General features: G+C 38.4%; 1 protein-coding gene across 2 annotated transcripts in view; it reads right to left on the reverse strand.

Moving 5' to 3' along the window:
* Positions 1-2054: 2054 nt before the first annotated feature.
* The window catches only part of BZW2 (basic leucine zipper and W2 domains 2), a 54179-nt gene continuing 28750 nt past the window's right edge, over positions 2055-27483 (reverse strand). For both annotated transcript variants that reach the window (XM_029961764.1, XM_018075326.2), the window contains exons 5-12: positions 27027-27092; positions 20331-20466; positions 17306-17415; positions 15469-15639; positions 14860-15006; positions 10620-10758; positions 4032-4154; positions 2055-2512 (exon numbers count right to left, since the gene is read on the reverse strand). In XM_029961764.1, coding sequence (XP_029817624.1) covers positions 2484-2512; positions 4032-4154; positions 10620-10758; positions 14860-15006; positions 15469-15639; positions 17306-17415; positions 20331-20466; positions 27027-27092 — 921 coding nt within the window. In that variant the 3' untranslated portion in view covers positions 2055-2483. The remainder of the gene's footprint in view (positions 2513-4031; positions 4155-10619; positions 10759-14859; positions 15007-15468; positions 15640-17305; positions 17416-20330; positions 20467-27026; positions 27093-27483) is intronic.

Consider the following 27483-nt stretch of genomic DNA (forward strand, 5'->3'; position numbering starts at 1 on the left):
TTATTTGAAAAATATATTTAGTGCTGACTATAGCTTCCATTTCTCTAGCAGAGAAACACTAATTCAAGGGTTGTGTTGAAGAAATGCTTTGGGTTGGGAACATTTTTAACTGAAAAGCAGATTCTGTGAAGGCTTCCAGGGAAGGGCACTTTGCCTGAAGAGAGTCACATCAAAAGCTCCACCTGGCTTCTAAACCACAGGTTTCTTGAAAAACCTTATCATTACACACACTTGTACTGAAATTCAGTCTGATACAAACCAGATCAATTTGTATTTGTGCCCCTACCTCGTTCAGTTACGAGCATATATGCAAAATGCTTGATATAAAAATACACGTGCATTGAAAGTCCCCATCTGAACTGATCTCAGAGATTTGATGGGGAAAATTCCTGAAAACTAGATACAGAAACACCTAGTGCCTAATAATTTTGCTGGGAGGAGGTGGGCAAGCTGAGAGGGGCTCCCAGGAGCTACATATTAGACATGATATGAACACAGAAGATGCTGGATTTTGGGTGATCTGTGACTGAAAAATGGACAACTCCTGTCAGTCCAGAGTGCAACTCCTCACCCTGCTCTAAATCACAAGTCTCAACTTGGCCAGCAGCCCTGTGCTAAAAACACTCATTTCTCTCCAACACAACATCTATAAATGGAGCTGGGACAACTGCGTCAGCCATCACAGAATATCTCAACTCGGCAGGGACCCATAAGGATCACTGGGCACAACTCGGTGCATGCCTGGCTTGTAGGTACCTGAACTTCAGTGAAGTGGATCCCACTGAACTTTGCTTATATCTGCAGTATGCCAGGGACACAGTCACAGCAGCACCCCAGATTTGCTGCCTTTGGCCTCAAAGTGCCTCCTGCTGTTGATGATCCTTGTCTCCAGCAGATGGCCCAGCCAGCCCGCAGCCAGCCTTGCTCTCCCTGGCAATCTCACAGCAGGCACATTGTGTTATTCAAGACTGGCACCTCTGAAGTCAGTTTAAGTTTCAAATTATACAGAAAAGTGGTTTTACGTACACCAAGCTAAGTATTCATTAGTACCTCAAAAAATGGCAATTTTGAATTTGAAATGTTTTTAGCAATAGTGGCTCCATATCAATGACTCAATAGTACCATGTCACTGCTGCAGAGTTTGTGAAAAGATGGTCCCAGGACAGTCATGCCTAGCAAATTTATTTTCTGTAATAACAAAGACCAAAATGAAAAGCGCACAGCTAATGCATCAGTTCTACTTTTTAATATGACTATCTTATGGTTTCCTCTAAGTTACTGGAAATATACCCATGACATATTTCCCCATCCAAAGATCAATACCTGTTACAGAAATAAATGCTGTTCTAGATGAAAAGCTGGCATTCAACAGCACTTATTTCCACTTGCTATTTGCTGTTTCCAGTAAAAGCTAGATATATACTGAGACAAGAGACTTAGATATGACCTGTGGTTAATATGAAGTGCTGAGTTTCCTATAGAAAAATCTGTACTATCTGTTAGCTTATTGGTTTCTAATGACAAAATACACCACTTCATTAGTTAAATACGCTCTTTCATGCTTTTCCCCTGTAAGAATACAAGCCTGTCTTTTCTAAACCTGATATAAATAAATTTCAGATTTCACATGTAATGACTTCTGGTCATGCATGTTTTGAAGCTAATACTTCTAAAACGAGATGATTTGTCTTGCAAAACTCAGCAATCACCAGAAACTGAGTGTAGTTTGAACTGAGAGCACATTATTCTACTTATCATTCACATAAATTGTACCTGCAAAACTGCAACTCCACAGATTTGTTCCTGTACATTTTCTTTGAATTAATTAATGGAATGAATCAACACTTGCTATGGAATATGGTTAATCTGTCCAAAGTTATACGGAAGGACAGGAATAAAGGTTTGATAATGATCCCAGTTAACTATGGATGCTGGTTTTTTGGGTAAGAAGTATGAAAACTGTCTCTTGACATTCTTGTGTTATTTTCACTTGAAGAATCATAAAAACTTTGGCAAGCCAAATTGAGAAAGCATACACTTTAGCACCACAAAACTAAGATATAAAAGCCATTTATTCAAAAAAATGTGGTGGTGTCAAATCACATACACAAGCCAATATTGAGCTACAAACACAGACCAAACAGTTCTATAAACAGAAATTGGAGTGTTCATATACCATAGTACCTGAAAAAGACCGTTAATAAAAAGGAGTCCATAAGTATTTAATTTCACTTTTTCTATATGGCTCCTTGCTGGATGTCTTTGCCTAAGTTAGTGTACGATGAGCCAGAGGTAAGAGTCCCAAGTAAAGCATCTAATGCCTCAGGGCTCCATTAAAAACCTTTATTCTTCTAAACATAAGGAAAGTCTAGTCTATAGTTTTCTGTATGACACTGAAGTAAAGCCTCTTTGCTTGAACAGTACGGCATTCCGAAGCGCATTTGGCATTAACCTAGACTGAGACTGGGCTTTGTGGAACCGTCTCAGTTCTCCTCCCCTTCAGACTCCGACTCTGGAAGAGAATAAAGTAAAACACTTCATGTAAGTTGCACAAGGACAGTGACATGAGTTATTCTATAAAAATAACAAGATATCCTTCCCAACTGAAATGTAGTACAGATCTATCACTGTAATTTTCACCACATTGCTATGAATGATTCTGGCCCTCATCTGCAGAGCCACACAATGCATATCTGAGCTGAGTTTAATAAAGGATCAGCATTATTTGCTCACTCTTCTAATCTCTACGAGTAGAGGGTACTGCTATCATCCAGGAAGCACCCTTAAAACTATTTGCTCTGCAAACGTCACTCAGCATCATCATCCAGACTATCTAGAAAGGCAGAAGTGGTGTTACCCTACAGCAGATATGAAGCCTGTAAAAACAAGATTTTTTTATGATTTGCACAGCCTAAGATAAAAGTTATTTAGAAGTAGAAGCAGAAGTAGCTTAGAAATAGGAATATACATGGTGATTTTGTCACCTAAAGCTCCTTTGCATCATATTGTATTTCTGTGTTCAGCTGACAGGAAAGGGCTCACTGCCAACAAATACTACACCACAGATCAGATTTCTCAGAGCAAACATGGTCTGTGTGTTCCTACAGAAACATTTTGTCTCCGTTTGTACTGGATTTTGTAATGAAGACATCTGGCAGAGGGGACATGCAGGAAAGGATAAAAATAAAGAGCAGCCAAAAGGCATACAATCAGAAAATTAAAAGGGGAAAATACTGCTTAATCAGACCAAGATTGCCCATCCAAAATCTCAAGTGTGAAAGGAGCTGCCATTTTTATACTGCTATCTGAACATGTGAATTGCTGCAAAGTTTTATCTCTTCCTTGGCATTTCTACATATTCCCTCCAAGTTTATAAAACTAATTACATTAAATATATTCAAATGAACACTAATTATTCTATCTCTATCTATTACACATGGATTTATCTTCCCAACTGATGCAGAATTCTTTTTCTGTGCAAAAAAAGGTAACTTACGTATTCAGTACAAACGAAAGTATTTTCCTATGCAGAACATGAGAAAAACCAAGTTAGGGACTAAAGGAACTAGTTCCTCTCCCAAATAACCATTTTAAAGCAGCAAATACAGATCACATAATCTTAGTCTGAACATGCAGTTAAATCCAGTTTCAAGAACCATGGCACAGGCAGGCTTATGCTATGTTCATGTTGCCATTAAACATGATAATAGCAGAGAAAACACCAAGACAACTGTTTGGCAGTGCGAGCTAACACCAAGGTACTTCATCCTGTCACCAGTGCAGAGTTCCTCCCTGCAGAAGCTTAAAGATCTTATCTACAGACAAGTGGTACCTGATGATTAAAGGACTTCATAGGGATACCACAATCATTAAAAAGCAGCAAATGTTGTTAAACTTGTCCAGAAACAATTTGGACAGTGATGCCTGCTGTTTTCTATTCTAAATCCTGTATATGCCTGGTACAACTGAAATCTGAAAAAATAAAATTGTTTTATAAAGAGACTACCATAGTTCTTCAAATGAACACGTACCTTCTTCAGCATTTTGCAGCCACTCCACAAATTTCTTCATCTGGTCAAGAAAAACACTTTTGCCTTTAGCAACATGTGCTTCTTTATACCATTTGAGGATAGCTTCTTCGCTCAGAACATCAGCTGAAATAGAGATCAGTGTTTGTAAAAAATCAACATATTTTTTAGAGATTAGCAGATTTCAAACATGAGAGGAGATTTTTTAAAGGCAGCATAAAATAAGTTAATATGATCGCAGTGGAACAAGCTTTGCATGATCTATATTAGGCTACAAATACAGAATATTTGATGCATATTATGGGTTCCAGATGCAATAAAATGTGTAATGTATTAGGCTTAAAATAAAGTATTAAATATTGTGCCTCTGTAAAGAAGAGTTCTCTACTCATCTGTTTTAAATACACCACATTAGACAGTTAGATAAAACAAATAAAATAATCAGCCTACACATCTTGGAAGTTACCACAATAAGAGTTACCATGCTCTTTCTTGCTGTTGTATCACAGAACTGTGCATGGTTCTAGAAACCTGAAGTGTACAGACACTTCCTGACTGAACACTTAAAAGACAACCAGTAGGGATTTTTGCAATCCCTAAAGGCTTTATATTGTTTTTAGCTAATAAGTTTTAAGTTCACTGTTCAGACCACCCATTTTAAGGGACTGGCTTGGATGGACAGCACAGCTGACATTCTTATGACAAGCATCAGGAACAAAATAGCTCTCAGTGAGGAAATGTGAGGCTGAGTACAATTCAGAATAAAGAAATACTAATAAACAGCAAGGACACTTATTGTTTCCAACAGATGCAAATTTAGGTCTAGCAACAGACCTCTACCCCCAGGACAAAGCTCCTGTGATCCAGCCAAGCCAAGTATCTCAGTAATTGACAGCTGTGGAGGCAAAATCTGGGATCGACAATGGTATTTTGGCAGTTATGTAATGTAAGAGGCAAGAACAAACAACAACATCAACAAAAAAATCAAAATGGGTTCTATAAAAAGACTAAAGACAGCTTTCTACACCTCATTAAAATTTCCATTCTTTTTGTCTTTGAACAAACTGCTCTCCCTCCTCTGCAAAATCAAGGCATTTATGTACTTCACTGCTTCCTTGAGCTCCTCAGTCCCATCCCACCCACTGGGTATTTGCTTGCCAAAGCACCGACCCTGATCACCACTTTCTGCTTCAGCCTGAAGTTACAGCAGATGTGGCGGGGAAGGGAAGACGACCAACTGAAATACATGACAGCAGAACTCCAAAGCATCTGATCAAATGAGACAGAGGAGACACATTTCACATATGCTGTTGAATAATAAACAGATGGAAGCAATAGGGATACATTTGAACTTAATCAAAACTATCCCAAGACATCCAACAGTAACTGAAGTCTCCCTGAAAATCAGGAATTTAGTAAGTGCATGTGACTGGAAATTTCCTTGTCTCTCAGACTCTTTTCCAAAATAAAACCTCTTCTGCAGTTTGCTGCAACTGATACTAATGCAGAGAAAATGCAGGGAAAACAGGACTACGCCAGCTCTAGGCTTTTTTCCATACATATAAATTGTGCTTAGTGAACCCTACAAGTGGCACACAAAGCCACTACCTTTCTGAAATCACAACCTGCCACAATGAACTTTTTCGCCAATGCTACAGAAATGCTGGAGCTAAGAAAGAGGTTTCTAACATGCTGCATTAAATACTTGTCAATAGTCCTTAGCAACAGCTCAAAGGCATTACAGTATTTAACAAATCTAGATATTAATTTAGCAAACCTGAAAATATTTAACATGGGCTCGTGAATCTGCAGTTTAATGTAAAAATGCATGTGAAAAGCTTATATTTACCACAGAGTCCTGAAGTTCCAACAACTACACCTGCAAAATTACACAGGGTATGACACATATGAATCTTAAGGACTGGTAAAGAAAATCATGGGAGATTTCAGAAAAAAAAAAAAAGCAAAACAACCAAACAACAAAAAACTCCCAAACCAACAACAACAATAAAAAAATTAGTAGAGCAACCCCCTCCCCAGCTCAAGCTCTGGGGTACTGTGGACATTTACAAGCATGAAGTTGCTGTATAGAACAAACTGCTGAAGCTGTTGCTGCATGACAGTTCACATTATGATACTGTACAAGGAAGCTGGTAGGCACATAGCTCAGTTCAAGAGTAATAGAATTTAAGTCTGGCTTTTTGTGATTTGCAGCCTGTAAGCTCAATGGTTTTGTTGCCAAAGAGGAAAGGGGAACTTCTCCCTCTCTCCCCAAAAGCCCAACCTGATAATAGCAGCATGCAATCTCAGGTGTACCTTGAAGATTAAAACATTTCAAGTCCAGAGGATGAAAAATTTGCCTGTATATAACTCCAAAGCAATAAACCTCCGACCCTAACGGAAGACCAAAATGCACTGAACTACAAAAGTGACAACTGCAACTCTCATTTCTGAGAAATATTATGTGTAATACATTCATGCCTCCAGTGGTCATAAGGGATGACATTCTCCTGTCAGCACAGAGATGCTCAATCCAACAATCATGCAGGACAGGGTGTAGTTAATTGTACCTCTAGGTTGCTTTGAAGCAGTGGGAACACTGGAGAAAAATGGAAGGAGGATGAAGGGAATGATTCATTTTGTATATATATAGTTATTCCTCATTAAAGTTGATTATAGATATATTATAATGGCTGAAGCTGAACACTGTGGCTTGTGGGCGTGTGCACATCATTTTCACTGCAGTCCCAGGTGATGTCAGCCTGAGAGAGCTGGTTTTCCTGCAGGTGCAGCCCAGTGCCACTCAAACCACCCACGGCCAGAGCCTCCAGGGATGTCCCTCATAAAAGGGAGAAGCTGCACAGCAAAAAGACTGAACAGCCCAGTGTCTTTACTTCAGGGTTAACTGGATAGTTACTTGAAGTTCAGGTCTCAGCTTTGTACTCAATCACCCAGTTCAAATGAATTTCTGCTTTCAACTCAAACCACATAGCCACGGGCAGTAAAGGGAAAAGCACACCCTGGCAGCTGCCAAAACAGTCAATCAATCTGTAAAATTCAACTCTATTGCAGCTAACTCAGCTGGGAGAACAGAGCCTTAGGGCAAGGGTTCTTTCAATGCAAGGAATGTCACCCACAGTATAGTTAAGGCCTTTATGGTTTGTTTTGGGTTTTTCCCAGGAAAATTTTGCATCCAGTACCACAAGAAAGTACTTTAATTATGAAGATATTTAAAGATAGTTGTGATCCATCAAAAACCAAAACTTGTCTGTGAAGTGGAACTTGAAGATTCCATTCATGTAAGTGCAGAGTTCCCGCAGTTTGAGAATCTCTTGACAGTCTGCATCATTTGGTTACTGTATCTCCATACTGCAAAAGAGTGTATCTGAGACCTAATTATGCCGCAAAACAGAGTCTTACTTTACGTGTACTTATGATCAATTATTTTTTTGTATTTTGTAAATGTTGTCTTGAATTCTAAAAAAAAAGTACACAGAGGTTTTGTGTTTTCTGTTCAAAGGGTGAAATTCTGATTCTCATCAAAGGAATGGGTATTAATTTCAACAGCACTGATTTCACATTTGTAATTTTAAGGATGGAAACAAACTAAAAGAAAGGAGTTTCAGCAGATGAATATGATATATAGCATGTAACCCAATAACAACTGTGCTTGTTTTACCCACAGTTATGAAACACACCACAACACAGAATAAACTAACAAACAACATATAGAAGGAGATGGGCAAACTTCTTGGGTGTCATTCAAAAGAATTCAGAAATTCTTATTCTGCAACTGGCTTTTAGATTATTGGTCAAAATGCAGATGGCAGATTAACAACTGTACTGGCTTTAAGTGAAAACCAGAGAAGCAACATCACAGGTGGGGATCAGTACAGAATGGCATAGCTGTCCTGGTTTCAGCTAGGACAGACTTAGGGTAGCATAGATCCAGTCCATCTGGGCTTACAGTCACGACAACAGCTTATTTTTCTCTATACTGTATCAGGAACACAAAGGTAGACTAATAATAATAATAATGATGTCAACAAACTTTAACTGTCTACATAACTGCTTTTGCAGATTATACCTACAAGCTGGTAAGAAGCTGCTACTACTTAAGGGAAAATAGGGCTTGGGTTTCCATTAGGGAAAAAGTTCCTTCTTGTTGTAGAGACAGAATAATAAACACAAAAATCAACACCAGAGGCTTCCAAGACCTTTTAGGTGCTAATGAGCCCCAGCTGTCAATGTGTTTAGGTATTTCCAGGTAATTCACAAGAAAGTAATCCAAGGGCTATTTTATGATAGAAATATGGAAAGCACTGAGATGCAAGATGTTGGACATGCTGATGAGAGTAGTCATAGAACTAAATGTGTCAAAACTTGACTGGCATCTGGTGCTTATCACCACAGATGACTGTTTTCATGCCCAGGAAGCACTCCCTCATAATGAGTAACAAGCAGCAAACTGTCCACATTCATACTGGTAGAAAGCCAATTCACAAATACTTCAGATACCTTTATTTGTCACTAGATAAAGTTCCTTAGGTACCTTAAAACCTCTCCAGATCCTATGCAGGTTACACTTCATTAAAACAGAAAGGGAAATATGGATGGATGTTTGCTGTTCCCTCACCACCACCACGGCCAGTAAGCAGCTTTAGGGGACTGTTTTCCTTGACTATTAGGAAATAAAAGATATGCTGTCATCAGCAAATGATCTACAATAAAGTGTATGTCTCTAAAAAGACTTGGTGACTTGTTTCTCATGGATAGGTATGAATGGGGAGAAAGAGAGGGTGAGATCTACCAGCATTGAAACAATGAAGAGACAGGCAGCATGGCTCTGGACAATCCAAACCATGATCCATCAAAGCTCAATAGCATCTTGTGGGAGAAACAGGAATTGAAAGACAAGTGTTCCCAGAATCTTCCCTGGTTAATGCAGGAGCGTGTCCTCGCCCAGTGGACACTGTTTAACTCCAAAGCTGCCATAAACAGATGGAGCTGACTACTTCCTCACTGTGTCCAGAGCTCAGAAGGGCCCTATGGAAGCAGCTGTAAACTCGGGCGAGCAGTTTCCAGCAGGCAGAATTTCGTTTGCCAAACAGGACAGAGCCAGCTTCAGCCTAAACGGGGCCAGGAAGGGCTGGCAGCTGTGTCACCACATGACTGCATCAGATGGCAGAGAGGCAGGTGCTGCTGCATGCCTGTCCCAGATATTCAAAGCAGAAATACAGGCACAGTGCATATTGCACGTTCTGGACATGCTGAACTCGTGGCTTCCAGTGACAGGCCATACAGTAGCTCCAAACACTCTTCTAGACATCAGGTGAATCCTAAACAATATTGTGGCACCTGTAGTGCTGAGGCTAAAGTATTCTCACACCTCTGAACAAACCTGCCCAAGTACATCTCCAGAGTCAGAACAAGAGCATGTGGGGTGAGCAGAGTAGATGGGATGTTTAATATACAATTTAGTGATTTATTCTCTTTTTAATTTTTAAATGCTTTGGAATGTCAGGGTTGCTCTTGCAGGCTAACCCAGTAATGAATCTACAAAAATTCTGAAGGCAATCCTACACAAGACTATTTCTGGTTTAACCATCGCTTATGCTCTAAGTGCGCAGCAGTTACGCCTCTCATTCATCGTGTCTGAAGTGAATGTTCTTTTCCAAAGAAAACTGAATAAAGTGCTTGCTGCAGATTGCAGTTTCAAGTTGTTCTACATTCATTAATAGTATTTAGGAATTGTAGAATTTCAGGGCAGAGGGACAAGGTGTACAGATTTTTCATTTATTGTTGAGGCCACACTATATTGTCACAAGGATGGAAATAAATCCGCAGGATTCCTCTTCTGCCTTCTGAAACCATGAAACTATTTTAACAGTCTGAACTTGTTTGTCTTGAACATGTACCTGGACTCAACAGGGTGAACAAAGATCAACATTGGGTTTCTACTCTTGATATTTCTTCTTCAACTATTTATAGCAAGAACGTCAGAACAAACTGTTTGGCGCCCACCTATCACATGCAGTGCAAGACCATTAGTCTCTATGACAACCTGATCAGAATAAACTTGTGAAGAAGTCAATTTCACAATAAAAATTAAATCCTTCAAACTATAGCACCTGTAAGAAGTTGGCAGGGAAAGAAGAAAAAGGAAAGCTCCTTCTGGCAAGGAGTGAGTTGAAAAAAAACAGCTCCAAAACCCTGAAGGATCTTCCTGACAAGAAGGTTTGCACTTTCAAGGTTTCTTAAAACCAAGCTCTAATCTACTTTTTACATCTGCCAGAAGTTTATAGACATGTCTTCCTAGAACTGGTTTTATACAAAGACTAAACTGCATTTGAATAGTCTGGACAGTGCTTGGGTCCTCCTCATACTTCCTGACTATGGGATAAGAGCAACAGAGAGAGAGAAGGGCTTCTCCTGCTGCCACACACTCCTTTGAGCTATCAAAGCATAATGTATTTCAGAGTTCAACTCCAACACAGTCTTCTCATATGCAATACAGGGTGATATATCATAGGAGAGTGGTTGGCAGAGAGAATCCAAGCACAGAATACAACAGTGGATATAGACTTTTACCTTTATAAAAGAGTACCACTATCTTCTGAAAGGCTTTCATGAAGTGGATGTTGTCATAACAGTACTCCTGCACCTTCTGGAGAAGGATCAACTCTGACTGGCCTTGAGTGCTGAACACAGCAAGCAGGGGGGCATATTGCTGAAAGGCAGAGAAGGTAAAAAACAATGTCAGTATACTAAAAATAAAAATAAATAGAATTTTTTAAAATATGCATTATGAATTTCATCCCTGAAAATCTGTTTCACTGAAACCTTAGATTTATTTGCACACCGTATTTTCTTAAACACACACAGTGCATATACATAAATATCCATGGGTTTTTCTAGCATGTGCTGCATGCTGTAAGCTAAAATTCAGTACCACTTCGATACTGCATTTTATAAAATAAATTTATAAAGCCCACAGTCTGGGAGTACTACTGTCACACATTTCAAAAGACGGCATGCTGCTGATTCAGGAGTGATGCTTTACTGAGGTCCATAATGTAAGACATCCCAAGATGAAAAGCATGAAAATAAAAATCTCTAGTTTCATAGGGGTTTCAGAAGTCTCAGGAAACTGAAATAAATTAAATTATTCCAAGTGAACTGTGATCAAGTGGCATTAATTTTTCTCATTAACACAATCAAGAGTATCATGACAACCTTTTCTTTGGTAAACAGCAACATTTTCCAAGTACAGTATTAACTGCTAATGTTACTCTGACAAGACAGTAATGGTGCATTTCATTGTCTTTTCCCGGAGCCTACTCATATAATAAAACATAAAGTAAAAACTTACTTGTTATGCAATTTCCCCCTCTTATTTCAGATGTTAAAATTAAAAATTACATTAAAGGACCATATTGTGTTCACTCTTCCTTAAAAGCTAGTGTTTGTATCCACATCTCTCTAATTTCCTGTCATCTTAGCCTGTGATGAGTCCAGCTAAGACTGCAATCTTCAGGTAATATTAAGAGCATGTTTCAGAGATGAAGGGAAAACAAATTACCCTTGATCTTCAGAGCCCCAGGCCAAATATACATTAATGTCACCGTTTAAATTGTTCTTGCACTGACCAGCTCAGCCTTTCTTAGTTGTTTTCAGTAACACCCAGTTTGACATTTTTCAGCTGCATTTGCAATGGCCTGATATCACACAGTTCTGGTATGTGAGACCAGGGCTGCTGATGGTCTTGGTCAGGTAACAAATCACCCATCACTGATGGGCATGTTTAAAAGTACATACACTTCAGCACTTCTCTGAAAGGGACTAAATCCTGAGGGTTTTACCCAACAGAATCCACAGAAATAACTATTAAAATGCATGAGAATCACTGACATTTTAACAGTTGGTCAAAAAAGTATTTTTTAATAATTATCTGCTATTAATTTAAAGACAGAGAGAGAGCAAGAAATTACACAGCAACAGTAACAAGCAGCTCAGCAGGCAGACACTATTAGTACTTATGGAAGAAACTCCCTTACCTATGAGAAATGGTGAGATCTAGCTAACACCAGAGGCTAAGTTTTTCCACTTCTGGCAGGTATAGCCACATCTTAATAAACAATGTCACTACTTTAGTAAAAGCACTGAAAAACTTGGGTTTTGGGTAGCTTTTTTTCCCATTTTAGCCCTTGCAGCATCCAGCTGTTGCAGGGAGGCAGGGCAATATACATTGCAGGTGGTTTATTTAATAGCCTCAGCAGAACTCACCCCCATCCATACATTCATGAAGAGCTGCTGTCTATAAACATTAAGTAATTTCTAATAAAAATCTTATGTTGTCAGTTTAGAAGTAAAATATCTCCATTTTGTCACATCTAGCTTGACTCCCTTTGCATTCCTCTCTCACCTCTCAACCAGTACAGACTTACAGTTACAAGTTTCACAATGTCTAAATTATTAAGAATCCATAAAAGTAGCTTTCTCTCATTGCTGGCTGAGCTGAGTGGCATTATTTTCCATTTGTGCTAGGTTAGGGAGCATCGGGTCAGCACCTGCAGTGTCATGAAGCTCATCACAGCCTTGCCTCCAGTGAGAATTGTCTGGAGGATTCTCCCCATCCATAGAGAACATCTCTTCTCCACATTGGAGGCGGCCTAGGTGCTATGCCCCAGTGTCATAGTGAGGTTACTGGGACAATGAGGAGCTTATTCGATAAGATTCAGGGTTCAACAGCTTGCCCTGTCTCCTCCTGAGTTCATCTCCTGCCAGTCCTGCCATATGGATGGGACACATGACTTTTACTGCACTGCCTGAGTATGCTGGTTCATGGCTGTCCACCTCCTCCATTAAGTAGCTGCCCATCCAGCAAGGCTTTTTAAGGTCTGTAAACTAGGTCAACATTCTGTTCCTTGACACATCTTTTCAGGGGCGCCTCATATACAGCTTACCAAAAGAAATCTAATAAATTAAAGAGACTGGTACCCAGATGTCAAAGATTTTGGAATGTGCTTTGTGAAGTTATCTGTCAGTTAGAGCCATACAAGAATAAATTCCACCATCTGACATGTCACACATCAAGTATGTATTTATACACATCCTGACTCACGCCACCAGATCAAAGCAACCCCCTGATTGTTTTCTACCATGTCGATGCACAGGAGGGCCCAGAACTAACATCTGTATCATACTAACACTGTTAATCCAATTTCTGGAGTTGGCTCACACACTGGGTCAGCTGAGAGCCCAAAGAGAAGAATCCAAGATCTGCCTCCACCTATCCTGAGGAAGGATGTGAAACAAATGCTCTTATTTTTGAACACTGAACTGCAAAAGAAGCAGCTATCAAAGTTTAAATTTTTATTTCTAATGCTTCCATTAAAATCTTACCTCTAAGTGCAAATAGTAAATACCCCATACAAATTCATCCTCTGTTTTTAGAAAGTGGATGTAGCTAGAAAGTTGCCTATCTAAGGCAAGATGCCTTACCTAATTCAGTGAGAGTACATATAAAGCTGATGGTTTGGGTCAGTGAGATGCACAGGACTAAACATCCAGTCAACAATATTTGCACAAAGCCAGCTATGTTTCTTTTTTCCCAATGTTCAAATATTCCAGAAAGTGTTTCTTAATTTGCCCTGCAGCACTAGACAATAAATCTCAATGGATACTTTGTTACAACTCAAAGAGATATAATCAATTTTTACATCAAAAGAACAAGAAAAACAACGTCTCTTCCTTCTGGAAACTATCTCATCTCTACTGCTATTTGGGTCACTTGAGAAAACTTCAAGGCTTTCAATCTTACCATCAAAGACTACACAATATCCCAAGTGACTACATTTCTAGGATAACTGATTGGGAAACCAAATTCAGATGAAAGGACAGCAGTAGTAGGAGCTAAACCAATGTGGGAACTCCCAAGTATGGAGAGACATCCAATATGAAAAAGAAAGATCTATTTTACCATAAACAATAAAGACCAGATTGCTTTTGTCCTAGGGCAAATCTTTACAGCCCTGGCTATGAGAGAGTATTCTCCTGGTCATGGTTTACCATCTTAAAAGGAGTAATTCTGCTGAAAAGCCTCTCTGCCTCTGTTCTCAGCTCAAGTGTCTTGCACTGCACAATTCCTTCAGACTTAGATGAGGAATACCAATGATGGGAATGACTCTGCATTGGTTTTTGGTTTGGGGTTTTTTTTCTACTTCAAGTTCTTGAGAGTTTTTGTATCAACACGCAGTTGGTGATTCCCTCATCCACAAGGGCAGTACCTGGATCAGAGAGTAACAACACTAAACAGCGTACACAGTCCCAAGCCAGCTTCTGGCTCACTAGTTGACAAGTTGCTGAGTATCCAAATGGCAACAACCATTGCACAGATTCTGGCCTCAGCATTCCTGCCTGGATCTAACCAGCTCTGTGCAAAGCCACCACAGATGCCACCTCACCATGCTCTCAAAATGTCTTTGCTTCTGGCAAAGACATTCCAAAGGCAGTTCCTGCAGGCTTAATAGTCAGATCTGAGTAGGCTGGATCCCAGCACTTGCTTAGCATTGTCCCAGTGCACAACAGAGAGGTGCTCAGGCTGTGATCACCTCAGTTCCCCCGGCCCTCTGCACTGAATGCCTAAGGGTACTCAGTGATCTGAACTACCTCAGGTTTGCATTCATTTGACTGAAGTCAGACTACACACAATGCTTGGTGTGCTCAGCATCCATACTTCAAAACTCTACATCTCCTGGATTTAAACAGGTAAAAACTTGACAGCCATAGGATGTATCGTTAACTCACAACTTCCTTCCCATGCACGCACCTTCAGATGTTTGAGGGCCTGCTCTGCAACCAGCTCCTCTTTCTTGTTCCATTCCACAGCGTTCATGACACAGGTCCAGAGGAGACCGATCACTGCTGGCTCTGGCAGCTCATTTCTTTTCATTTCCTCTTTTACATAAAGCACTACCTGGAGCAGGGGATAAGCGACATTTCCAGTGAACCAGAAATTGCTGACTTTCCAAATACTTACAGTCATTTACAAGTGACACCATGGTGTAGAAGTAATAAGAAAGAAATCAGAACAAGAATAATAATAAAGGAAGAATTTAGCATGACATTACTGTAACATGACTACAAATTTTGTCCCTCCCCTCCAATCTAACAGTTAATGCAGCTAAAGGAAATACTTTCTCAAGCATAAGAAAATGGAAAAAAAAAAACTATAATCTGCTGCACTTGTAAATCCAGAGGATATTTTGTTGCTTTAGCCTTAAGCACAGAATGAACAGATGAATAAATTAAAATAATTTAAAGAAAAACAGAGGAAATCTATGAGGAAAACAGAGGAAATGTGTTCCTCTCTACTTAGTGTTGATTTAAGTCTTTGGCTATGATTATATAAACAGAAGTTATAAAAAACCACTTTTACCTCTTTAATTGGGCATTCCTGAGAGAGACGTTCTTGTAGTTCTTTTTGAAGTTCTTTACGAGTCCCCAGTGACTGCTGAACTCTAAGGAAATCTGAGAGTTCTTTTAGACCTGCTTCAGTAAAATACTTGGCAAAATGGTCCACATTCTGCCGGTTGGCTGGAAAGAGTTCCTAAAAAGACAGGAATGCTCTCTGTTAAACAAATAACCAACTATGAATCTTGACAGAATGGAAGAAACATTTTTTCACAATGAACAGTGGGAACAACCTGGTACTGCACTTAAAGAAAAAAGTGAATACTTGTATCCACACTGGAAAAGTCAACACTTCATTCATATTGCTGTTTCATTATAGTGGAGGGAATGCACAGCATGTTTACCATGCCCTCCCAGTGTGTCCACACATTTATCTCAAAAGAAAAATATGCTCAGCAATATTCAATAAGTGGCCCAAGTACCCTGGCCTACCACTAATGCATCGTTTAACAAAAATCGCAAAATCCACTATGTACTGTTAACATTAACTCCTGTACGTATTTCTCATTCAAAGACACTGTCAATTTATGAAAGTCCAGCTACTTAGAAAAGTTAAAATTATTCTTAAAAATTGCTATAGCAAATGCCCCATATTGGCAAGGATTCAACAGCATTTATTTACCACCCAGTTCTTGGTGTCTTAACAATGATCTGTGGGATGGATGGCACATTTTTTTTAACAAAGAAGTTAGAGACTCTCCATCTGTTTACTTACTGACTCATGAGATTAAGACTACAGTTTTATGAAGGCATCTGTGCTAGGTAACATCATCTGATACTTTATAGTTGTTTAATATAGCAGCATAATAAGAGTCAACAGCTGAAAGTTTTAGTCAGTCAAGTTTGAAATACAAATAAGATGCAGTTTGCTTTTCATCACTCTCTAATAAACAGCGTAATTAGCCCAGTTCCCAGTTTAATGGCAAATTATTTATAACTTGGACTCTTAAAATCAAATACATCAGACATGAAGGGGTCTGGAATGCTGCTTCACTTTTGAAAGATACTTGCTTAATTATAAATTACTGAAGCAGAAACAGGAAATACTGCTGAGTCTCCAGGCACTGCTACACAGGATGTGTATTTGATTGGATTATCGCAGCAGCAATCTTTTAGAGGTTTAAAAAAACCCTACTGATCTTCAGAGAGACACTGTGAGAGAAAGGCACATGACATTGCTACATATTCATATATTCTATCAATACCTTGCTGCAAACCCAGAAAGCAGGTTTTGAGTTCAAAGGCTGAAAGCCTTCCTGCACTGCACCTACTAGGTCTGCTGCAAACACTGTAGGACCATTTATGCTACCCAGATGGCTAGTGCTGCAGAAAATTAGCTTACTGTGCATTCACCATACTATTTAAACACTGTTGCTTCAGAAACTTACATTCTAATCATAATCCTTTATACTTTATTTATAACTTACAAAAGGAAAATATATTAAAAAACCCCAACTTCTCATGCCCTGATGGTTGAGATGTGTGGTTGCTGGTGATGTGTGTTTTCTTAGCAGTAGTTAGGAAAAAAAACCATTTAATCCCCAAGCCCCATATATACAGTCTCTCAGAAGGCACTTGACTACAGGAAAAATAGACAGAACGTAAAAACATGTGATATTTAATATTCCTGAACCTGTATCAATGCTACAGCCATAACAATATTGCTGTGATTCAAAATATTTTAAAAACTCTAACAGAGTCTGAGGGGGAGTTAACATGCTTACAGCAAACTACCATCTGCATTTTATTTCCTTCTTTTTCCTTGGGAGAGATAAAGCTTATTGAAAATATATTGTACTTACTAGCAATCTCTTATCAAGGTTGGCTTTTCTTAAAGCAGAGGTAACAGAATTGGCATCTTTCTCTGCCATCCATGCTTTAAAAAGCTTTACAGCAAAAGAGGCTGCAATCCCTGTTTGAGAAAAGCATGTTTCAGCGATTTTCAACATGAATTAGAGTTGATTATAAGAATTATAAGGTTACAAAAAAGTTACAAGACTATGGAACGAAAATGCATTTATGACTACAGGACCAAACACATAGAGCTGAAATGCTTGGTTTTTTTCTTTAATGCAATACTAATTTTCTGAAGTATGCGAGACTGGTGATACAGAATGAAAAGATTTTCAATCTCCATTCAATTGTTCAAAGATTTTCTTTGCAATTATTTTTCCTACATTCTCAATTCACAGACTGAGTCGAATGCAAAAGGAAAATCAGGCATTAAATCAGTTAGGAAATGATGGCACAAAACAATAAAGGATAGTCAGGAATAAGAACCGAAAGAACAGATTTTCAAACGGTTTTTTAGCAAGCCCTGGAATAGGGTTAAAAAATTTTGGAACTTCAAGGTGACTGATTGTACTATGTCCTCCTAGGAGGCATTTAGTAGCTGGTAGGACCAGCCACAAATACTATTTTAAGTGGAAAAATTCCTTCCTCAGGGCACAAGTTAGTATTTTGTGCATTACATCACACCTCCACTAGCAGGGAAGCTAATACACCATCAGGCCCATATCTCCTATTTCATAGAGCTGCACCACCACAGTTCTGCTCCAGCTTCTTGTCTGCGAGCAGCAAGTGCAGGGAGCTGAAGGAAGCTGAAAGGTCTCAGAGATGGAGGCCCAGCTCATCCTTGAGGAAGGTCTCCTGCAGGTCAGTTAAGCTCCTCTGTACTACCCTCATACCAGCCAAGTCTCACAAACCTGGTCAACCAATAGGTGACTTAGGAATAGCTTCGACCTGCAAACACACTTCAGAATATCCAATATGTGCTTATGTGCCCAATATCAAAATTGAATGGAATGGCCTCTGTCACCAAGCACTGTCCTAATACATGTCCTAAACACTTTTTCAAGTTTCAGCTTAAAACAAAGTAAGTTTTATGCCAGTATCAGTATTTGAGGTTGTTCTAGGGCTTCACTACCCACATATGTTCAAACTTGCTTCTAATTTACTGCCCAAATTTATCACTGGCCAGTTCCTATACTCTATGAATGTATTGCCAACTGTCTTTGCTTTTAAACAGTTCTTCTCTTTTTAATTTTTTTTTTCCCTATTTGCAGAAAGTAACTTCAGCCATTTATTTTATTGATTAACACCATTAGCTGCTCCTTGCATTTGCATTGTTTTTCCAGCATGGGTGACAAGAAGGGTACACTTAACGCTGATGAGGTTCCACCATGGCCTAGACCTTTCTCTGTCTCTGCTACAAATATGTCAGCAACCCACAAAGAACATCCTTGTTTTCCATCTATATATGACAGTAAAAGTAACGACAACACTGAAATGGGTAATCTGAAAATAAATTAGGTATTTGCACTCCAACTTGTTAGCTCTCCTGTCTGAACAGTCTACCCTTGTCTCACTTCCAGCCAATTCTTTGCCAGTGTTACAATTATCAAGCTGATCAACAACTCTCTCAGCTCACCTCGTTGTTTCCTTGTGTATTTTAACCTTAATTGCCTGCAGTATTGTTTTTTGTAAATCAAAGAAAGCTTCAAGTTTGTTAATACGTGATCTACGTGTTTTGCCTTGCTCTTCTTCTAATTTTTCAATTATCTTTGCATCTTTAATTATTCTTCCATACAATATCTATTCCAGGACACTGACTGAACAATCTTTTCTCAAATGCTGTCGCAGGTACATTTTTAGTACATATAAACCAAGAACTAAAAGTGTATGTAAGCTCCTAATAAAAGCTGAGGGCTCCTAGAAACTTAAGTTCATAATGCAAATAAGAATTGTATTCCTAAAATATTAAATTTAAAACATAAAAATTTACATGATTTTTAAAAATTTGAATTTTCAGATGGCTATTGTCTTCCCATAACTAGGAAGACTTTAATGTAAAAACATTATTGACAATCACCCTAAAACATAGATTAGTGCTTTTGTTTGATTTTTTCCTAGTTTAATTCTGATTCTAAAAGCTGTGAATGATGACAGAGCAAAGCTGCAGCTGTGGCTCTTCTTTCTGCAGCATTTAGAAAACAAATATAATGGTTAGCATGCTGCAAATGAGAACATGAAGTTAGAATAATTTTTTTTTGAATGAAAGTTAGAATACATTTTAGATAATACATAACTCTTTAACAAAACCAAAAAAGGGCCGCAAAAACTGTTCCACACTGAAAGTACATTTGCAATTATGTCAGGTAGTCAGTAACTGTCAGAGAAAGAAATTGTTGAGCAAGCAGTTGGAAAATCAGGATTCCAACGTAGATGGCTACAAATATATAACGAAAATCCTTAAAAAAAGTCATCTTGAAAAGGCATTATACCCTAAGACTGAAGAACATTTACTCAGCATATGGTAAATACAAGTCCATGGAAAGTTTATCAATCACTGATCACTACTAGTATGAAGGTAAAACGAGGGACTGATTTTTTTTCTTCTGCAATATCTGGTTGGCCTGCACATGCTCCCTCTCCCACTTCCCACTCACATGCAGAAGATACTGGCAACACTTGAAAAAACGCTATCAGACATATCTCTGGGATAGATGTTATACTTCACACCTTTATAGTATCACAATAATACATACATTCTATAATTTGGCATGCACAACTATGACTTCCATAAAAACATAAATCCTTCGGGGTTTGTTTTTGCTATTTGTTGCTTTTTTCTATGTTTGACTGTCCTCTTAGTAGATTCCACAAAGTAAGTTGGCCGTTGCTGTCTGTATATGCTTCTGCTTTGAAATACTGATTTCTGTTGTAGTCACAAGTTTCTAACTTCCATTTTATTGCAACATATATATTATGTTGCAACAAAATACATTTATAAAAAAGCTAAGTAATAAAAAATGTACAGAAAATTACCTTCTTTGACTATATTGTCAGTGAAGAGGCTTGTTAAAATTGTAGCAGGAAGAGTCCCATTGGCTAACAGGATGCCAGAAAGCATTGCCAGTTTTGTCTGCTCTGTCTCAGTAAAGGCTTTAAGAAATAGCAGGAGCTGTGGGTCAGAGAAAGAAAAAAAAAAGATATATATTTGAGGCACAGGCAATGATAACAGGTAGAGATGAATATTAACAATCTAATTTTTTTATTTCTCAAAAGTCCCACTACAAATAATAGCAATCACATCAAAATCTATCCTGAAGCACGGCAGCGCCACTTCACTGATCCCCTGTAATTTTACTTTCTGTAAGGACACAAGCCAACACCTGAAGTGAGCCTACAAGAAAGATGAAGAGAGATTACTGACTATTTACAAGAGCATGTAGTGACAGGACAAGGGGGAATGGCTTCAAACTGAGAATGGGAGTTGGATTAGATATTAGGAAGAAATTCTTTACTGTGAGAGTGGTGAGACACCGGAACAGGTTGCCCAGAGAAGTTGTAGATGTCTCATCCCTGGAAGTGTTCAAGGCCAGGTTGGATGCAGCTCTGAGCAACCTGGTCTAGTGGACGATGTCCCTGCCTATGGCAGGGGGTTGGAACTGCATGATCTTTAAGGTCCCTTCCAAACCAAACCATTCTATGATTCTACATGGAATATGGCCTTAGTCAGGTAGAAAAGACCCGTCTTCTCCAAATATACGTATATATGTGTAAAGATAAAAGTGCTTGCTACAGGCTTGAGATGCACAGAAATCACAGCCAGGAGCATGCCTATTCACATCCTCAGAGTTCCAGCCAAGCCACACAGAGTTGCAGTTCATTTTCTAGCTTTCAAAAACTATTGCTCATGGGAAGAATAAAAGGATGAGAAAGTTTCCTGTTTTTCTTTTGGGGAAGGGAACACAGCATAATTACAACAGATTTTTTACTGGCTAAAATAAGAAATATATTTCAAGTTCAGACATTCTCAATAAAGCTGACAAAGGACAGATAGGTACACAAGTTGCTTTAAGACCTTCTTACCACTCCCACCACTAATTACAAGAGAAACAAGCAGGTTGGGAAAAAAAATTGCAAATCTCATTGTCTGAAGTGCTAGAAGATCTAGACTACATATATACCTCTTAAAAGTCTAAAAATGGCAATTAAGCCCTTATTTTTAAAATCGTAATTTCATATGTTAAGATGAATGACTTGAGAGCATACTGATGAAGTACATTACACCTTTTCCTTTACATCAGAAAAAACGTCGTGCAAAATGAGATTTTGTCAATGGCATTATTGTTAAGCAATCACAATACAGATGATGGGTAAAAGGAGATGAGACAACAAAGGACAGCTTTATTCAATGCAAAAGGCTGCTGACTCCATCAGATGCTGGCTTACAAATTTACCACCACCACAGAAAAAGAAAGGAAAAAAAGAAGAGAAAAAAGAAATACTGCAGATACGATTTTCTGGAGTTAAAAAGGAATTAATTTTCTTCTTCATGAGGAAGAAGAAATGATACCCCTTCAAAAGGTTGTCATGACCTTCTGGTGTCATGACACCCTTTTTCCTTTTCCAAATGAGCAACAGATGCAATCAAAGCAAAACAGCTTGTTTTGATGGAAAATTCCCACCAGGTTTCCACATTACACATATTTCTTAATTACCAGATTCCACCCATACAAAAGGACAGAATACCACACATGTACTTGTGCTTGTTTGTTACCATAGTCAGGAGAGATCTTCTCCAAGATATCTAAGCAGCTTATTAACTATAAGCTTTCTGAATGCAGTGATGTTTTAAAAATCCAGATAACTAATGAAGTTATTAAAACTCATGCAGTGTTTTATGAATAGTTCTGCTCTGTATCAGAGAACAGAACTAAAAAAGACCTCATTCATACAGCAGTACTTACGTAATAACATCAGCTTTAAATTACAGCTTACACAGGCTTGAATGATTCAGCCACAGACAAATCATTTGGGATTTTTTTTTTAGTGGGCTTCAGCCAACTCACTGCAACACGCACTTTTAGTTTAAAAGAAATATTATGAAAGTATAAAATCTCAAGGTGTTAAGTTTATTTCAACAACCTGTGACTCAACCCAAAAAATATACAAAAATTTCGGATACAGAAGAATGGAATTATTATTTCTAAATATATGAATGACAAATAAGTGGTGCGCTGTATTTCCAAATGCAGTAACTAACTGATGTATATAAATGGTGCAGGTAAAGGAACTCCAGGTCCACATTTAAAGGGAAGATTGAAAATATTTTTACAGAATTCCAATATAAACCTAGTGTAAAATGGAAGCCTGGGGATTTAAAACTTTCTTTATACAAGCTTTGTCAGCAACACTGTACTAAACTGAGATCCCCACAAGAAAAAAAATCAGAACTAGACCTTTTGCTCTTTGCTGTAAGTACTGAGATTGTTAACAAACAGCTTCAGATTTCTGTGTAGCCTACTTAACTCTTTTTTCTTTTGCTTCTATATAAGCAAATAGATAAGGATTTTGATTAGAAACTGGCCACACTGACGACTTTACCATGACAGACTGGGTTTTGACATACTTCTGAGCTGTAACCTTCATTAGGTTTCGCCAGTAATGTGTAGATCATGCACAGTTATACCCATTCATGCCAGATTTGAGTCAGGAAAGCAATGATGTCAGGAAATCCATCTGCAAAACCAGAGTTACACAGTCCAAGGTAGAGACGGAGTTTATGAGAAGGACATCCAAAAATTTATCAAGTCTATTTTTGAGAAATGTGTATTTGTTCAAATGTTTTAGAAGGTCTGAAATCACATATCTATGCAGTTTGCAGCCTTATCTTCTTCCCTTTCCTCTGAAATGTGCTCCTTGCAAGTCTCTTAGCATGAATGTGGTTTCTGGTGTACCCCACTGCAGTACGTTTTAAGCAGCACCCTCATCTTCTACACATCTCTCACTACCTAAAGTATTGTTAGTGCTACTAGCATAATTTTTGTTTTACTACTGTTTCTTAGAAGCGGCTCAAACTTTGACTTGTAATTTTCTGCTACTTAAGGCAATTATTCTATATTTTCAAGCAATTGTGAAGCATAGTCTAATTTAGGGGGAGACTGGGTAATAGAAAGAAACAAAACCTTTCATAAACCCATTTTAAAAACATCAAAAGGAACAAAAATCTCAGTCCAAAGTTGTTATTTCAGATTTTTATTGCTGATTATTTAAGAGCTCTTCTTTTACCATCACGATTACAACCTCAGCAGGGAGGTCACAAAATGTCCAAGTCACTTCAGAATAGTACCCAACCACCCACAGAACATTCCCCAAGCTGATGCTTCCCTGCTGTTAGCCAAGCATGGACATTACTGCTTTCATTGGAGATACAGACTGATTGCAGGCATAAAAAGCGCAATTCTGGCTCACAATTTTGTATTTCTATTATAGCTATAAGAACTCCTACCTGCGTAAGTGGGAGTTCAGAATACCTAATAAGTATAAGGCCAGACCTAATGTGCTGTTCCATGCTATTTTTGTCTTTTAAGCTCAAATTTTGGGCATAAAAGATATGTACAAGTTAAGACACACATGCAACATTAAAAAGCACACAGGAAAAACTTCCGCTCTCCTCCTGTGATCTATCTTAATAGTGAAAATTAAGGAACTCTACCAACACAGGGAGCATGGTGTCTTTTTATATCTTCATTATCTGAACTGGTCTGTTGCTGACAGTTGGTCACATCTGTAGACAGCACTGAATTGTCAGCAGTAGAGAAAGCAGGTAACGTAACAACAGATTTCTGTAGACTGATTCTTGCCTTTCATTTAGCTGACTTAAAGCATCTCTGTTTACTCCCCATTTGATCTCAGAAGGTTATTCTCCTCCTATTTCCTAATTCTTAGCCTGATTTATGGTTCTTTCATCAGGAAAATAGGAACATGAATAAAGGACATCACAACATCTCTCAGTACTTCCAACATCCTCACATGACTCAGTAATATTTACCACTGTTAAGATCAAAAATAAACTTACCTGTACTTTATCCCAATTTTGATAATAAAAAAACCTATATAGAACCCATATACTTAAACATGCAAAGACACTATACATACAGCTAATATTGCATTCTTCAACCACTGACCTAAACAGAAGTACATATGTAAAGAAAGATGAACACAAATTTGGAACTGAGAATTTTACTGAAATTATTGCAAAATGTTGTCATAGGTCTGCCAGTACACTGGGCAGCGCTCATATGAACTTAAGCTGCCTACATCAAAAAACAGCAATGGATTTAAATGTATTTGTCTTCTGTTGAAATCACTTGCACAAAATAATTTAGATGTAAGACTTTAGACATATGGTTTGCTTATGGCATTAGAAAAAAGAATAACTGGCAATTTTGGGAATTAAGAAATAAAACATCTGAAAGCTAGAAGCAGACAAAAAGGGGAAAGATGCTTGAAAATACTGTCCTAATGGCAAAGTTATGACTTAAAAGATAAATACTTGTGCAAATACTGCCATTTAAGATAATCTCTCTTGAAAGAGAGGTCTCACTGACACCATCTGCTTCTTTAGAGTGAAACTGCTGGTATTGCCTTGGTTTTTTAGCATGCCTTTTTCTGCAAGAAGAGCTACTTTTCCCTCAAGTGCTCTATCTGCCTAATGAGTATGCCAGAAAAATCACTTTCATTGCTGGGACAGTGACCCATGAAAAAAACATCAAGGAGTCGCTCTCTCGCATTTCTAACCACCACTAACTGCAGCAGTCTTTGAACTACTTGATCTTGCAGAAACACCTTCTAAAAATATGAATGTACCTATCTTCTGGCCCTATATGGGCAGTTACTCCTGCACAAATTACAGCACACAGGGATTAAAGGATTAACTAGTTAAAAACCCAGCAGACTCATATAAATGAGAATACAGTCACTTGGTGGGTTCCCACAAGCAGGGGGAGAGAGAAGGTAAACAAAAGGCACCTAAAAATAGTCTCAAGGGTTTTAAGGGCAATAGCAGTGCAGGTGCAATACACAGGCCCAAACACCTTTACAATCACCTTCTTAGGTTCTAGTTCTATAATAAACTGCATTAACTAAGGAAGAGAGTGCACTTGGCAACCCCCAGGAGCCACACCAAGATTCGCACCAGTGCCATGGACGGTGATGGAAGGGCTGATGGAAAAATTTCCCCTCAGCCTAGGACCACTATGCAAACCTCATCCTGTAATTTGTCATACAAGATGTAATCTGACACTGAAAACTACAAAAAAAGCATGTACATAAAAGGCAGTCTGCAAGGTGAACAAGCCCACTCTGATCCTGTGCTGCCATGGCTAGAATGTTTCTAATGGCTTTAAATGAGTGGCATGGCTCCAGTCATACTGCTTTCTTTTAAGCTGACATATGGCTAAACTTCACATCAGAGGCACTTGTTCCTCACCTGAAGAGTTAAATTATTATGCATTAACCACAGTCTCATCTTGTCACTAAGTGTACAAAGTGAATTTTTAAACTTAGAGGTTTCAAAACCAAAAGCAAGTTACAGAAGAGAGAGGAGGCGGCTTGAATTGACATGGCATTTGCTTAATATGCTGAACACGCTCTGAAACTTGAATGCAGTGAGTCAGCGCTTCTCATGTCAGTGATTATAGTAATTAACAGCAGGAACATTAGATTTGTGTGGGGATAGAGGTAAATTTAGGTCTTTAGAATGATGTACTGAGCAATCAGCATCAGTTGATAGGCATGCTGGCCATAAGTGTAAAAATAATTTCCTGTATGAGAAAGAATGCATAAATCAGAGCCAAATTCATTCAGTCACAAGAGGTGGTGGTGAGGCATCATGCTCCAGGCATGCCCTTATTTGACCCTTGCAGAAATCTTTCTAATGTCTAAATAGTATGAAACCCACACCTTTACATTTAATAAACATGGTATTTTAGTCACAGGACAGGTTTTGCCATTATCAGCATGCTAGTTAAGTTACAGTACAGTACAGTGTTTATTACTCCTTCAGGACATTAGAAAAATATATTTACATCTGTTACTAGGAACTCAAAATAGACAAAAGAAATCTGTATTTTGTTTTTCAAACACTTCTACCCTGGTTTCTCCTGTCTCTTTAGAATTCAGTATCACAAAACAAACCAATATCCACAAATATCCACTACAGTCTAACAGGCAAATCCTGAGCACACTGCCAGTGGTGAGGACTTTCTCTTGCACATATCTCTGGTCTCAAATACAAAAAACTGGTGGTTAGGATGCATTCCACAAAGCAGAAGTCGTTTAAAACTCATACATCAAGTGACAGTCTGCACAGCAGATTTGCATCTATTCTTTGGAAAAAAACAAAGAGAGCTTTTCTATTAGCAGGACAGTAACACCACCTCTCTTTAACAACTATACCCCAAAGTTGTGCACAAAAAAACTGGAATAGGAAGGTGATTTTGGTCAGAGTAACTGAAAGAATCATTAATTCAGAAATACTCTACATCATGTGCTGCCTGCAGTATTCCCACAGAGCTAAATTTGCAGAGTAAAGCTGCCCTCCTGTAGATTCCATCCTCTTTTCCAGTAGAGCTAAATAAAACACCTAACAGTGCCACATTAGTACATGAACAATTATATAAGAAATAGGGTAAAAAATATTAACATTCCAGGAAAGACTGCCATCATCATTACCTTTTTGATTTCATCTTCAAATGCTTTCTCCAGATATTTGTATCTCCTGATAAGTTTATTGAAGACCTAAAGAGAAACACAGATTGACTTAAAAAGTGTAACAATTGCAGCCATCTTTCTTTACAAAAAAAGCCAAAGGAAACAAGACTGCCACTACTGAATCCATAAAGCCCATCTTTGACTAACCCATGACTTTTTTTCTTTTTACTATCTCCACAGCAGGAAAGGAAATGTAGAAAGCACTGCTGGCTTCTCACATTCTTATATTCCACTGCACAGTTTTCTTTAGACATGTTTCTAGGAAATAAGCAGCTTGCAGAATGGTATTTCTGCAGTTATCTATTGCATTGTTTGCCTCATGGAGACCATGAAACATTCTTCTCTATCAGTTTGTCCACAAATGGAAAAATACAAGTTTTGAGATTCTTGCTTCACAGAATGATACTTGAGTCAGGGA

This window comes from Manacus vitellinus, unplaced genomic scaffold (genome assembly GCF_001715985.3).
Source record: "Manacus vitellinus isolate BGI_N305 unplaced genomic scaffold, ASM171598v3 scaffold_3_pilon, whole genome shotgun sequence".
NCBI classification, from domain to species: Eukaryota; Metazoa; Chordata; class Aves; order Passeriformes; family Pipridae; genus Manacus; species Manacus vitellinus.